The sequence below is a fragment of the Oryzias latipes genome, chromosome 3 (assembly GCF_002234675.1).
Source record: "Oryzias latipes chromosome 3, ASM223467v1".
Classification (NCBI taxonomy): Eukaryota; Metazoa; Chordata; class Actinopteri; order Beloniformes; family Adrianichthyidae; genus Oryzias; species Oryzias latipes.
Window position 1 is genome coordinate 13,782,208 of NC_019861.2, and position 15,266 is coordinate 13,797,473.

Consider the following 15,266-nt stretch of genomic DNA (forward strand, 5'->3'; position numbering starts at 1 on the left):
GCGAATCACAAGAACGCACTGTAATTAACAATAAATAAATTAAATTTTGTATAAGAAGGTTCTTTGGGAAATTTAAAGGAAAGAAAAAATATTTTGTAAGAAAGAATTATCCATCTTTTTTCTTCAACCAGATGGGGGAGTAGGGATAGCAACAAGAAAATAAATACATATATATATTTAAATTATCTGATGAGCTCACAATGGAGCTGGATGTTTTAGTAGGTTGTGCTTATAATTAATTTTTTACTAATCAAATCAGACAGTGGGAGTCATTCGTGTATTTTTACTGCTTCTTTAATCACTTCTCTCACAACTTTTGTTTAAAAATACGTAAGGTTAAGCGATCGTCTTTTAATAGAAATCTTTAAACTTGAACTACAATAATGTTAGGAGATTGCTTAAAGATAAGCACGATTAAACGTACAGTCGAGCAAAATGACGTGTAGATCCTTCCAGATGGGTTACGTAACACGAAAGCCGTCGGCTTCCGCCTTATCAACTTTTACGACAGTCGTGATAGAGGTGCGGACCGATGGCTGCTGTCGTTCGATGTTAACGCACTGTTAGCATTTTCCATCGTTCATTTGGTGAAATCCTGATATGTCTTCAGGAATGACGGGACAAACACCGTGAGTATTTTGTTGTTTTATTGTCTCTTAAAACAAAGGGATTCTTGTAATCTTTATCAAGCTAACGCCACAGTGTTCTAAGCTAAGCTAAGCTAAGCTAAGCTAAGATAAGCTAAGCTAAGTTAGTGGGCTTTTGCCAGTCTTCTGTTACTAGCGCGTAAATAGTTAGCATCCTGGCCTGTCCATATTAAATGTCCTTTTTGGTATAAAAGTAGCATTCTTTTCTATTCAGGTCTTTAACTCTTGTCTAATAGTTAATTATTTTAAATATTTTTTAAGTTAAAGTGAAACGTTTTTAGATAGTTGAAGGTAAAGCAAACAACAGGGTCCGAATTTCATACAATAGTTAGCCACAACGTTACCACCTACGCTAGCATTCTATGGCGGTTGGCATAAATAAAAAAAATGACTTGGTTGTTAGTTTCGGTGTGAAAAGAACACACCTTTATCTATTTACCTCAACTTTTTATTTAGTGGAAATTACTGATTTTAATTATTACAAGTATTTCAGTTGTATATATTATATTCAAGAGAAAAAAAGCATCCGTCGAAGTTGGAGTGATGCAAGATCATTAGGAAACGTCACGTGCCATTAATAATTTCGAATAAACTAATTAAAAAAATATATGGTTGAACTCTACAGAAAAATTAAATATATACATATATAATCGGAAATAATCGATACTAAACAAGTAAACTACTTAAAGTTTTAAAATGTATTACTTTTAATTTGCAGACTCCTGTTTGTGTTTTTCATTGTTTCTTTATGAGTTTTATTTTAAGAAAATTAAAATGAATGCCACATAGTAAAACTATGAATAAAAAACCATTCAATTTCATTTTTTCTATTTTATACTGGTTATTCTTTTATAAGACTGTTAAACTAATTTAATTGTCCAGCATATTTGTTTGTAGTGTACTTTAAATGTGTACTAAAATATGTCATTTTAGCATATTTTACCTCTAAAATTACAAGCTTTTAAGATCTTTAATTTAAGATTTTTTTAACAAACTTTAATGAAATTGAACTACTTCTGACAGATCAAGTTTTGAACTTTAACTTGAAATTTTAACTTGAGACATTTATTACATGATTACATTTTACATAGGCTGGATATTTTTGTGAAAGAAATGCTATTTATTTATTAAGCGGATGTTGGCATTTATTGTGTTTCAGCTGTTTAACCAGCCGTTGGGATCGGCCAGCCCAGCCCAAACAAAACATGGGGTTACAGCAGCAGAAGAGTACTGGCAATCCAGCACTGCCTGCGTCCTTGTCGGGAGTCATCAGCACTGCTGGTTCAAACCCCGTCTCCCACCTCCCACACACACAGGAGTCCACACCACAGGGAGGAGTAGTGATGGCTGCTGCGATGGCTGCTAAAATAAACGCCATGTTGATGGCAAAGGGAAAACTCTTGACACCTCCACCATTACTGACAAAGGTCTGTGGTTTAAAATAATGCAGGGAAATAACTCTTCTCTTCTTTTATTAATTATGGCTAATTTTTTGCAACTTTTTTGTTGTTGTTGCCTAGACACCTCCAAGTCTTCCTGTCCCGACCACAACAGAAGAAATGGTGGTCACAGAGGTTGATATAAATGACGTTCCTTTAAATTGTAGGGAGCTTCTTACCAAAGGCAAAACACAAGAAGAGGTGAGCTTCAAATGAGTATTGTCATGGAAGAATTGACATATTACACTTTTAAAGATGACTATGGTGGTTATGGCAAATCCCAAAAAGCACATATTGAAAAAATCTCAATGCTGTTCTGTGTTCCCTATTGTTTCTCTTGCAGATCCGACTGTTTAGTGGAGCTGTAGTGTCAACCAAAGGTCATTACATGACTGAGGCTGAAAGGGGAAACATGGGCGGGTACGTGATAAAACGTCTCCCTGCTTTGTTGAAATGTGGAAATGGACAGATTCAAGACCATATAGTATGATGCTTTTTTATGCTCTTACTATAACTGTTTTAAATCTTAACCGTCTTGAACTATAGCAGGGAGTTTACTTATCAATTTGATTTTTATAGGAATCAGAGGGCAACAATTATCAATGCATTTATTTAAATGAAATGATTACACATCAATTTAAAGATTTCATTAGAATGCACAAATAAAAAGAAGTTGCATTTAGGATCATATTAGTAAAATAATCAGAATATAATATTTTCTCTAACGAGTCAAAATTGCTATCTGGTTCAAAGTCACAGGATACTTTTAAAACATTTGGAATTAAGCATCTGTAGTTACTTTTAGTTTCAAAGTTTGTGAAGTTTATATATTTTCATATCAAATAACTTTAAAGCCAGAAAATTGTAAAAAAAAAAAAATCTATTCCAAACTATTCAGCAGTCCAGGTTTTCAGAAAAGTAAACCATGCAAATGTTCTCTTCTGCAGATTTCTTTATTTTAAAGTGTCTTAGTAAAACAAGCAGTTTCTTGTCTTGAAGCTTTTTGTTGCTTCACTAAGTAGCAGTATTTGTTCTGGACCATTTCATAAATCTGAAGGGATTGCTTAGGGTGACTGTCAAAAGTAAATATTGTCTCTAATAATCCCCCTTTGCTGTTTTGTAGACAAAGACCCTTATATCTGCATGTCCTGGGAAAAACTCAAGAGCAGGTCAATAGTAAGTTGAACCTTTGTTGTCTTTTGAATACATCTTCCTTCTTAAAATGGCTTTGCATTGTTCTCAATAAAACACGGGTCGCTTTTTTTTTCAAGCGTTTGACACAACGGATTACCTTGATGCTTAACAATTGTCCAACTTCCCCCAACACTAGAGGCTGTAGCTCGCATAAAAGAGATCATCTCTGAGGATGTGGCAAGAGCCTCTGCAGCATCAGGAGGGCAAGTTCCTGTAATCCCACCTCTCACACTCTACCCTCAGCCTCCTCGACCGGTTATTCCTCCTCCTGTGCCACGCATGCCCAACACGAACGCAGTTCCAAGCCAGGGACATCGGCCTGCAGCTCCTCACACGGGGGTAGGCAGACACTTCAATTCAAACCCGGTGAAACGGTTATGAAAGATTTAGATTATCTTTATATATCCAGTTCTTTGTAATGCTGTTTATCAGATCACTTACTCGTGTTCCCCTTAGTAGATTATTTAAGCTGTCAAAATGATTCTATTGTACTTGGGCTAGGCAGAGATATGAGTTTGGTTAAAAGTATGTTTACAGGATTGTCACATTGAAGTGAAGATTGTAGTAGCATTTATTGTTTTTAATTGGGTACAATTTTACTAATGGAGGTAAAGAAAGTGTGGCAAATGAAGACTATGTTGCCTTCACTGATACCCACCTCCAAGATAAATCAGCAGAGAGAGCATCCCTGATCTCCAGTGGAGAAATATTGGATAACTGCATCTGCTTACAAACATATCTACCTCTGCAGACTTTGGTTTTAACGTCTAATTGTAAAGTATCATCTGTAGGAGCTGATCGAGTCCTTAAGTATTTTATTTGTCTTTAGAGTTTTGTGCACACAAAGATTTTCGTGGGTCTGGACCAAACATTGGCTTCATTCAACATAAAGGAGAAGGTTGAGGGTCCAGCTGGCTCATACCTGAGTCACATCCAGACAGAGACGGGCGCTCGAGTCTTCCTCAGGGGAAAAGGGTCCGGTTACATAGAACAAGCTTCAAAACGCGAGTCTTTTGAGCCTCTCTATGTCTATATCAGGTATGCTTGTAGTTAATGAGATGACGTAAAGTATAATTCTTTATGCATGGAAGCCTTTCTTGTTTTCTAAGTTCTGTTCAGTCTGCCTCTACCTGCAGTGACAACAGAGCTCTGTTTGTGTGTACTTATATGTATGTATGTGTGTGTGTGTGTGTGTGTGTGTTACAGCCATCCAAATGCAGCTGGATTGGAATCTGCAAAGAAACTCACAGAAAGTTTACTAGAAACCGTAAGTAGAAATACCTTTGAACATGAAAGACATTCAGTCTGGGAGGTATAAGAAGGTGAAACTACTAAAGCGCTTAGTTTTCATCGATACCCACCTCCTAAAGCAAACAGGGTAGTGTGAACCACTCGACCTCCAGAGATCCAGAGGTCTTAAGTGCTCTGCACCTACCCACAATCTTCATCCTAAAAACAATCAATTCTGCTTTTGTTATTTATCAGGGTCGGTGACGTCTTGTGTTCTTAATTCACAGGTGAGAGCTGAACATGCCAGAGTGATGTCAGCGTACGCCACCGCAAGCACGCCTCAGAGTGAGTACTCTGTTAAGAAACCAGAAAAAAGGGTGACCACATTTGAGACGTCTTTGTAATAATTATCTTCCCCAGGCTTTTTTTAGTGGCTCAACAATAAGTTAAAGTAGTCGGTCATAGAAGCCAGAAACGCCATGTCTTTGTCTGAATTCCCTCACTACTCCCTAACCCTGAAAAGGCGTTAAAACAGGGCATCACCCATCTGCTGACGTAAAAACCAAATAGATATGAAAATTGTACAGACTATTTATTAAAATCCTATTGTTTTCTGATTATTAAATGATTCATATACAGTACAGTACAGACCAAAAGTTCTCATTCAAATGAATGGGAAGGTGTTTCCAAACTTTTGGTCGGTACTGGGAATACATTTAAAAGTTTTCTCTTTTTTTATCGCAATTCATTATGCTCTATTTTTACTAATCTAGTGAGCAAATGCTAGTTTTCTCGCAGAGACTTCTGGGAAATTTCTAGGGCGCTGGATATTGGAATTGTAGATTCAGACAACCGACTAAATGGAAAACGCACTCTATAGCGTAGTGAGGGAATTACGACACAACCCCTGTTCTTTGTCTTTAGAATACGCGGTTTTAACTCGGCCTTCTATACTGTCATTTCAGCATACGCAGCACATGGATTTCCTCCCAATAGCAATTACCCTAACCAGTCCTCCTGGTATAACTACCCGGCAAATGGTTATGCTGGCGGCTACGCAGCGTATCCAGGAGCCAGTGGTTACTGGAGTAATGCAAATGGTCCCCCCAGTCAATCTAACTTGTCGACAACCCCTCCATCTTCTCAGGCAATGGTTCAGTATCCAGTGTGCCCTCGGAAACCACACCCCTTTCTTGTCCAGGTAGGTCGGACCACGAGAGCCGCCATTTAAAAAACATAAATGAGAATATGACACCAGCCTCCTAAAAATCCAAATACACTTTTAACTGCCAGCTTCTCCGAACTGTTTCCCAGTCACTGCAATGTTACGTTGGCAGTACACACACACACACACACGAGACGACAAACCTGCATATGGAATCTTTTCATTTCCAAAAATCCTGGGGTAGCATCAGAGTGCATGTGTTGGTTGTGCTCTACCTAAGGCTCCGGGTAGCAGTGAGACTGTGGAACCTGAAGGATCTCTAACCACCCCCCCTGACTCAGGAAGTACCAAACAACATTCCCAGGAGGGGGCTAAGGATGAACAGGTTAGCTGGAGATGAAGACCCGTACATGCAATTAACAAAGTTAACTTCATGTGACTTGGAACAGAGAGGCTTCAGGCATCACTGCCACGCCTAAAACACTGAATTACACAACTGCTGCCGAGAGAGACGTTTGCATTAAATATCTACTTTTGTGTCTTGCCGTTATACTTTTGTAAGACTAGTTAAACAATGTCTTACAGTTGTGCTGTTGGGAATTTTGAAATAACTGAACTCAACAGATGATACACTTCTAGTTCTTTTGATAAACCTTTGTTTCTAGTTTTAATATGAAATGTTCTCATCATTTGCTATGGTTCTGTGGAGTTGAAATGACATTCAGTTTTTGTTGCAAGTAGTCAATCTACTCGCAGATTAAAGCAAATATGTACCAAATCACTTCCGGTTAAAATGTAACTGATATTAGCATCTACTATTTTGTTTTTCATAATTAGAAGTAAATTTAGGTGTAATGGGGTTAAACAAAATTCTATGGTTTGGAGAAAAAAAACTCAAGAAATTTAGCTGTTAGTCTGAGTTGAAATTGATTGAAAGGTAAGACATCATCTGATCAAACAAGAACAACAACGTTTCAAACCACCAAACACTTGTGAGCATTTAAACCCTTCTGCATATGAAAAATGCCCTTTGATTAAACATTGATTGATAAATAGGCTCTTTATGGAGAGAAATCTGTTCTCTTTAGAAATCATTTGACTTGTTTTTTAGCCCAGCAGCTGCTCCCCAGAGGGTCCTGCTCACCTGGAGTCCACCCTTCCTGTACCAAGTGCAGAGGAGAAAGTTAAAGATGATAGGTGCATCTTCAGTTGCTTTCACATCACTTCCACAGCAATCTTGCTTTGCTTACGTTGTTGTTTTGTCAGGATTTTGATGCCCCCACCACCTCCCTCCTTTCTGGCTCCTGTTGGCGGTCCACGGAAGAGGCCTAGAGATGCTGCACAGGAGGACGCGGCCAGTTTGCCCACCAGCTCCGCATCACTGGGTGCGTTTCTCTCTTTTCCACGTATTGTGAGACCCCTGAGCTGTCGAGACGTTGCTTCTGTGGACTTGTCTGTAGCATGAGTAGCATCTCTCCCCATGGAGGAGTGGGGGAGTGGAGACCTGTGTGAACGTCTCAGATGGCTGAACTCACTAACATGCTCTTCTTGTATATGTTTCTTTGTCTTTCCCTTATTTTCTCTCTCAACATGTGCCGTGGACGCGCCTGTATTGGATGTGTGCTCTGCTGCCGTTTCATTTGATATCTTCTCCTCCCCCCCCCCGGCTCTGGATCAAATCACCGCTTTTGCGGGGGCTCCTCAATGGGTTTCCTCTTTTTTTTTCTCTCTCTCTTGTGCCCCCCCCCCTCTCTTTTTCTCTGTGTCTCCATTTTTATGATTCCCCACACAGGTGCTCAAGAAGAGGTGTGCGTGAAGAAGAGTAAGTTGAAGGAAGATTCTTCGGGGCTTGTACCCTATGGAGGAGATTCTTCTGACGATGAGGAGGAAAGGACACGCTGCAGTAAGGCCGAAAACTCATAACCTCTGCCCGCCCCATACCCACTGTCCTGAGATAAACCACACCTAAGTCTACATTTATATCGATGTGATTCAAAAACCCCCATAAAAGGAAAAGTCTACTAATTTTTTTTAACCATACATGTTATTTGGACAATGAATATCCATGTTTCCACAGCAAAGAGTCCAAGTATGTGTTTAGATAAATGAAGTATTTGATTTAACCAACTTTTCTACCAGCCCCTTGGATTTACAGAGGGTGTTTTAATAGATACCTATGTGTATAGATAATGTAAATAATACACTCCCAACTGCCTAAAAGTCAGTATTTGTAGACTTAAATGAAAACAGCTCCTTCCTTTGTGGTTATTTGCCATTTAGGCATTTTGAAGTAAAGTGGTATTTTAAATAACTTTACTCCTAAAAACTGCAGCGTTTCCACATTGTAATATAGATTGGCATGAAGAAATACTCGCATACTTTCACTCTGACTCTCCGTGAGACATGGCTAATTTGTTGGAACAACTACAAAAACGTGAAGCCTTAAATGAAATAGTTCCACAGAACTATAGCACCTGATGAGTGGCTACTCTCTGTTTGGCAGCATGCAGGGTGGACTTTTTCATTTATAGCCTGAAAACAAGCTGTATATTGTTTTTGTTTTTTCTTGTGGTAAATATCTATCATTTTCCTAACTCATCGTTATGCTGAAAGCAATATTTAGATTCCCAGCTTTTTTCTTTTCTTTCTTTTTCTTTTTTTTGGCCTGCTTCAGTTACAGAAGGTTAAATTACATATTGTAAAATTCAGTGAAGCCTTTTCTTATATTGGAAAATGGTGTATGGCTGTTCCCATGGAATACTTTAATAAAATCAGTAACAAACCCATGTTGTCTTTCATGCTAGAGATCTGTAAATATTTCTATAAATATATTCCAAACTTGGAGGCGTTAAAATTGATATTTATTTAGCTGAGTCCCAAACATCAACTGTCATTGGAATTGATGCATTAAATAAATGTGTACTCGGGAGCCTCAATGCCGTTGTGGACGGTGAGAGATCCTGGGTTGTCGAGGCTGAAACAGGGCTGTACCAAATTCCTGAAGTGACACTGGAAGGTGTGCAGGTGCTGCTCCAGATTCACATTGAAGAAGGACAGAGTTCCTCTGTCGTAGTCCAGTGCCACTCCGATTCGGACCGGATGCACCGTGATCCTCAAATCTGGACTCCAGCCGTTGTGCAGAAACTCATATTTGTGCCTGGAATAAAAAGAGGATCGGTGTACAGTTTTGTTTTATCATCTGCTTCTCAGATGCTAAAAATGCTAAAATATGGAGCCATGTGTGACATTTTCAAAACCCGCTGATCTAAATATTCCTTTAAATTGTGTTTTGGCAGACTCTACCAGGAAAGACTTCCCCTGTGGACCTGTTCTCAGTAGTGAGTGGGCTGAGGATTAAAAACTTCATGCAGTTGTTTTTTGCTCAGTCTTTGCCTATTTTTATTTTTACTGCTCTTGACAGGATCAGCATGTTGTTTCAGGTTTATTGTTGAAAGTTGGAAGCGTGTACAACTTGCACAACACCCGAAATCGGGCATAAAATTGGAGCCGAGGCTTTTCAAACCCATTGTCTTTAGATAAACAGTTAAGGGACATCAAACCGCACTAAATCAGAAACTGATGGGAGCTGTGTCAAAATATACTAACTTAACAGACGTCCACGCTTTGTTTTCTAAATCTGGAGCATCGCTAAGCACATGTTTGGTTTATGAAAACTAATGAAACCATCCCAGAAATACTCATCCTAAAATGAGTGCAGAGACTTCAAGAAGTAATGGATCAATCTTACCTGGATGAGCTCAGAATGTGTCTCATACACCAGGAGGACCCGTTCACCCCGAGGTAGGAGTTTCTCTCCGTGTCCTCGTATGCAACTCCGATGCGAAACTCTGTCCCCTCATCCACTTCAACTTCCCAATAATGCCTCGCTCGCACCGGAATCAGATCTCCCAGGATGGCTACGCACCTGAATGCAAAGTCAAATCATTGCTGTGAACAGATGGCTCACTTTTAGAGTCCTGTGTTGGTTGTTTACTGCACCTGGTAAATGCGCTGTCATCCAAGGCCATGGCACTTATTGGCAGCTCTTCATCTCCATAAAATATAGTGAAGCCATCTTCAGAGATGGACAAGCAAGGATGGGCGGTTTCCTCCAGAAAGTAAAAGAACGTACCTGTACAGGTAATGGACAATAACATACAGGAAGTAACTATCTTTACACAAACCATACTGGTTTTCTTATGCTTTTATTTTTTTGAAAAATTTCTGTAAATCATGTAAACTTTGGCTAAAATGTGAATGCTTCCACAGATTTATTCTAATTTACATTGAAAAATCCTAAATTTTGCATTTTTTTTAATTAATAGAAATATAAATAACTAAAAATGCAAGTATTAAGTAGATGTAAAAAAAAAACGACGAGGAACCTGGGGGAGTAAAAGTACTATTTTTTTTTCAAGCTGTCTGTTTTGTGCTTAGTCACTTTAGTCCACCTGCAAAACTAAATCCGTTCAATGCAGCAGCTGTTTTAGATGCAATTTACCAAGTAAAACCCATTTAGATGGTTTTAAAATTTTCCTTTAATGGACAGTACCATTAAAATGAACATTTCTGTAAGTGTAGAAATCAGTTTTAACTGTAGTTCCAGGGCAAGACGTAGAGGCACTCAAATATGGAAAACAACCCCTGTGGCATCAAAGGTTAGAGCACAGAACTCGGTAAAAAATAGTGAAAAGTTAGGATCTGTGACACGTTTCCTTCCCACGTGTTAAGATTTAGTCAAGAGCAAAGCAAAACACTCATGCTGCACATATCTGAACAAAAATAGACACTATCAAAAAACACCATGTCTTTAGAAGTAGTTCATTTATCAGGATTTCATACATGCATACATGGCAAAGTGTTCCAAAACTAAGAAACTTGCACACCTTAAACTGTGACCTATTTAGTTAAATTTGAGTTTTCTTTAAAAAAAAAAAGGAAAACGCTCTTATTTGTTTATAAGAGAGATGAGAAAAGATGATAGTTTTACTAAAATGCCTTATATCCAGCATATTCACTTTGTTTTCCAGAATGGCTTAAAGACTGAATCCTAAATATAATTGGAGAAAGGTAGAAAACCAGCAGCTAAAATTAGATTTAGCATGTGGGCAAGAGAGAGTTTCTTTCTTTGCATCACAAAATTTATACACAAGATCCTTATATTTAAGTACAGTTTTTCACATTGAAAGGACATTAGAACAAAAAACAAAATTGTAACGATAAAATCATTACCAGTAAGTACAACTAAACTATTAAAGAGAAGAGTGCAGGAAAAACCCTATGCACCTTATAAAGAAGTCAGTGAGGGCAAATTTTGGTTTTAATGTTGTTGTTTTTTAAAAAAAAATCTTTTTATTATTACTTTTATCAGTTGTATTATTGTGTCAACCAGGAGCTGATGGTTTCAGCAGGAACGACTGCACCGCGTCAAATAAACCTTTCACCTGATGTGGAGATGTAAACTGCGTCACTCTTGTCACTGGGCCCTCCGATGTTGACCGCTCTTACAGAGATCAGGTAGCGCCGTCCTGACAGCAACTGGATCAGACACTGACAGGTCGGCACTGCAACAATGGATCTAAGAGAAAAGGCTTCTGAATGGATGAAAATCTTTTGTTTTGTTCATATCTGCTAACTGATGTAAGCTGATTTCCAGATTTTGGAAGAGCTTTCATTTCTGCACATGTCTGCATTCAAACAAATTCTGCAGATGTGAAGTCAAAAAACCCTTCAAGCTTGAATTAGAGAGCTTTATGAAAAAATGGAAAAGGTTTGGCTGTTCCCTCAAGTGACTGAAAAATGAAAACCCTCCTCACGTGTTAGGACCGTCTTCCAAGTGAGGCAAACAGCACTGCAACAACGGAATCTAAGAATAGATTTTCTAGGACAGAGTGCGCCTTGATCCAGCAGCTGTACGACAGTGGGGCTTGAAAAATCTCAGACGAGCACTAACTGAAGCCTGAGCAAGCTGAGCACAAAAAAAAGGTAAAACCTCCATGTTTAAAGCTCTCTGTGTCCTGCAGCTATTTTATACATAATATGTCAACTGCAGATGAGTTATCAACAACATTCTTACTCAGTGATGCTACTTTGTGTGCCGTCTGTATCCATCTCACTGAGCTCCACGGTATAGGAGTCTACAGGATTGGTGTTCCCTGACTCCCATCGGATCAGGGCGGCGTCCGGACAGCTCGTGCACTCCCTCTGTTTGATCACTGGAGGCGAAGGCACTTTGGAGAGAACATGAAGACTATATTATTTCTACTGTAGCCCAGAAAAAAATCCAGTCAAGTGCATTATTTTCTCTGTTGCCACATTTATCAGCCTGGATGCAGCTGCAGGAGTGTGACATTTATTACCTGTCATGTATAAAGCCTTCTCACTGGCTGGGCTGATGCCTGTGGTGTTGGTCGCTGTTACCCAGAGCTCATACTGAGCGTTAGGGAGCAGATCTGTCACCGTGCAGTGAGTCTCCTTCACTTTTACTGTGCTTACTATAGAAAAACACACATTTAGTCTCCAGCTTGTCTCCAGGGTCATTAGATCTTTAACCACCTGGTACCATGTGGTTGGCAGAAGCCGTCTGCTAGCGTGTCCTCCAGCACGGGTCTGTAGTAAAGGTCATAGTACTCCACCGTGTCGTCAGAGAATAAACTCCAGCAAACACGCAAAGACGTCTGCGTGGCTGAGTTGGACATCTGGGGGTTGATTACCGGAGCAGATGGAGCTGTTTTTATGTGTAAAAAATACTAACATTAACATGTTGTTCGTGTAATGCCCTAAAAGATAAACTCAAGTCGGACCAACAATCTTTTTTAGTTCTTGTATGGAAACCAGAGTTCCGCACATTTTTTTGATAGATGCACATGTGTGTATACACTCACTGGCCATTTTATTAAGCACACCTGTCCAGCTGGTCCTCTACACACATTTCTAATCATCCAATCACATGGTAGAAACTTGGTGCATTGAGACATGTAGAAATGGTCAAGATGATCTGCTGCAGTTCAAACCGAGCATCACAATGGAGAAGAAATGTGATTGAAGTGACTTTGAACGTGGCATGGTTGTTGGTACCAGACGGGCTGCTGATCTACCTGGATTTTCACCCACAACCATCTCTAGGGTTTATAGAGAATGGTCTGAAAAAGAAGAAATATCCAGATAGATGCAGTTCTGTGGGCGGAAGTGCCTTCTTGATGTCAGAGGTCAGAGGAGAATGGCCAGACTGGTTTCAGCTGATAGAAAGACAACAGTAACTCAAATAACCTCTGGTTACAACTGAGGTGTACAGAAGAACATCTCTGAACGCACAACACGTCCAACCTTGAGGCAGATGGGCTACAGCAGCAGAAGACCACACCGGGTGCCCCTCCTGTCCAACTTGATAATAGCAAGGTGTACCTAATGTGGCCAGTGAGTGAATGGGTGAAGTGGTCATAACAGACCTGGGACGGCATTGACGGAGTCCATCATGGTTTTCACATCAGACAGATCAGCTTGGGGTGTTTCAAAGTCAAGCTTTGTGGACAATGTGAGATCAACCTTCTCCTTAGCAAACATCTCAATTCTGCAAAACACACACAGGCAATGTATAAAACTACAATCCCAATTCTAAGAGTGTGGTTTAATAACACAAAAATCCCTTTGAATCCACGTCACACCATGCATACTCACTGAGCATCATCCACGTTACCTTTTAATGATGGGCATAACTGTCTGTCAAAATATATGAAACAAAAGGACAGGATTTAAATTGAAAATTCTAAATGAGTGGTTTGTGCATATGGAATGACTGTGTGTTTTCCTAAAAGCAAAAATAGGCATTGTGTGTCTAAAGACGAACACAACTTTGAACATCTACTTTAGAAAATTAAAATGAAACAACTAAAACACAGGTACCTTCAGGAACACCCTCTTGTCTGGCGTGCGGTAGATCTCCTGGGCTGTCTCAATGAGCTCCTTGGAGGCATCCAGTGCTTGACCGCAGGAGAGCAGCTGACTGTACAGAGCCTCCATCTTACTCTTCTTCTCCTCCACCAGGCCTGCAGCCCTCTCATTGTGGCGCTGGGACAGCGTCTGCAGCACGTCATTGTGGTGCTGCTCCAAGTGCTGCTCTTGACGGCCAAAGTTCTCCTGCATGTACCAGCCCAGAGATACGAATAATGATGGGTCATACCCCAAGTGTGTGAGTAGGAAGCACAGAAGGGTAGACGTACACACTTACGTAACAATAAATGTATAAATCAAAGGTTGAGTAGCAAAAGTAATGACAAGCCCCCATGAATGGTGGGGAGAAGAAACATTTTTAAACTACATTTATTTATTAATTTTTTAAGCAGACCTGACTGTCATCGTACCTCAACAGTAAGAAAGATCTCCTCCAGGTGTCCAGCAAAGTTCTCCATCTCAGCAACCTTGCCTTGCAATCGGTTCCTGATTGAGGTCATTTCACTCTAAAAGCAAATGCAAGTCATGCCTCCAGCTTTTTCTGTTTTATGTTCAAACCAGTAACATGACTTATGAGTCAGTCTTTTGCTGCCAGGGCTTTTATTTGGTTAGCTAACAAACAAATGTGGAATTGTGCACTGCTTTCATTTTTTTTAAATAAATGTAATTATTCTTTCATGCTGCTTTAAATACAATAAATGTACAAACACACTCATTCTAGGGATTTTTACCTCATTTTCGTCTTTAATGAACACATTATCTTCATCATGCTCTATTCCGGTGGGAGACGGAGAGCTGTCCTCACAGGGTTCAAAATGAAGGGACTCATTGGTGTCGACAGAAAATCTCTGGAAGGTCCTTCCTCCTCGATCTGAAACTCCTTTATGTGTCTCCATTTTTGTAGAGTTTCAGCTAAATGTCCTTGTGCCTGGCTTCAATCCCATCCAGCCTCCATCTTCAGACTTCACTCGGGTCCATTCGATTTAAATCTGCACCAGTGCACAGATCCACAATTTATACATCTATAACAAGAAAGTGCAGAACAAAAAACACAAGAACTTCATTTTAAACACACTTTGTAGGTCCTGCTGGTCTAAAAAATAGTAAATAAGATTATACTAAAATTACCAGAATAACTGACTGATTCAGTCTCTTTTTAAATAGGCAGCCGAGTGTCTGACAAGCAAAGTCTCCAAAAGTCTCAACCAGAAGCTGGGACAAAAATAGAATGGACTCATGTTGCTCAGATGTCACAAGCACACCAAATGACTGCAAAACATTTATTATTTCAGGGAAAATCAAATACAGTTTTGTGAATAACACAGTTTCATTTCTGTGTTTTGTTATTTGAGACAAAAATATAGCACAAACAGTTTTGATAACTCCATAAGTTTGAGTCTGATGTAAGGAAAATCCCCAAGCATGTGACTTTAAAGGTCAAAGGTGAAAGTTAGTCAATGCCGTCATGAGGCATTCTAGGTCATTGTAAAAGTCCAAATCAAACATACAGACTCTTGTTTTATACTTTTTTGGGGGTTAAACTTCGTATTTTCGTATATTGTTATCAGGTATGTGATATTCTAACTGTTTTGTAAACATGAAACAGGTACACAACTTGAAACAATTAATATTAAAGTAAAA

The 15,266-nt window shown here is 39.4% G+C and overlaps 2 protein-coding genes across 5 annotated transcripts; one reads left to right on the top strand and one right to left on the bottom strand.

Moving 5' to 3' along the window:
• The first annotated feature begins 487 nt into the window (after positions 1-487).
• On the top strand, positions 488-9,061 carry LOC101173374 (protein BLOM7). The gene is made up of 15 exons (XM_011488621.3): positions 488-629; positions 1,807-2,074; positions 2,168-2,287; positions 2,430-2,506; positions 3,210-3,262; positions 3,417-3,619; positions 4,110-4,318; positions 4,487-4,547; positions 4,798-4,855; positions 5,476-5,711; positions 5,956-6,060; positions 6,787-6,872; positions 6,942-7,060; positions 7,468-7,578; positions 8,972-9,061. The coding sequence occupies exons 1-15, from the start codon at positions 601-603 to the stop codon at positions 9,031-9,033; spliced, it is 1,797 nt and encodes a 598-aa protein (XP_011486923.2). The 5' UTR covers positions 488-600; the 3' UTR covers positions 9,034-9,061.
• fsd2 (fibronectin type III and SPRY domain containing 2) lies at positions 8,517-14,885 on the bottom strand. Of its 4 annotated transcripts, none has more exons than XM_011488602.2 (13): positions 14,754-14,885; positions 14,357-14,647; positions 14,036-14,131; positions 13,578-13,811; positions 13,372-13,394; positions 13,124-13,245; positions 12,238-12,402; positions 12,035-12,169; positions 11,752-11,905; positions 11,120-11,253; positions 9,675-9,807; positions 9,424-9,600; positions 8,517-8,832 (listed from the first exon to the last, which is right to left on the bottom strand). In XM_011488602.2, exons 2-13 carry the CDS (start codon positions 14,519-14,521, stop codon positions 8,583-8,585), a joined length of 1,788 nt encoding a protein of 595 aa, XP_011486904.1. In that variant the 5' UTR covers positions 14,522-14,647; positions 14,754-14,885; the 3' UTR covers positions 8,517-8,582. The 4 variants fall into 4 exon arrangements, with proteins under 4 accessions (XP_011486904.1, XP_011486915.1, XP_020568303.1 ...); XM_011488613.3 differs by having other exon boundaries at positions 14,357-14,614; positions 14,754-14,876; XM_020712644.2 differs by lacking the exon at positions 14,754-14,885 and adding an exon at positions 14,701-14,717 and having other exon boundaries at positions 14,357-14,614.
• Positions 14,886-15,266: the final 381 nt, after the last annotated feature.

Excerpts from the sequence above, each read along its gene's own strand:
- LOC101173374 (XM_011488621.3), top strand. The coding sequence starts at position 601 with ATGTCTTCAGGAATGACGGGACAAACACC. Across the intron at positions 2,507-3,209 it reads GAAAGGGGAAACATGGGCGG|ACAAAGACCCTTATATCTGC; the intron begins GTACGTGATAAA and ends GCTGTTTTGTAG. Across the intron at positions 4,856-5,475 it reads CACCGCAAGCACGCCTCAGA|CATACGCAGCACATGGATTT; the intron begins GTGAGTACTCTG and ends CTGTCATTTCAG.
- fsd2 (XM_011488602.2), bottom strand. The coding sequence starts at position 14,521 with ATGGAGACACATAAAGGAGTTTCAGATCGAGGAGGAAGGACCTTCCAG. Across the intron at positions 13,246-13,371 it reads GTTATGCCCATCATTAAAAG|AATTGAGATGTTTGCTAAGG; the intron begins GTAACGTGGATG and ends TGTGTTTTGCAG. Across the intron at positions 11,254-11,751 it reads ACACAAAGTAGCATCACTGA|ATCCATTGTTGCAGTGCCGA; the intron begins GTAAGAATGTTG and ends CTTTTCTCTTAG.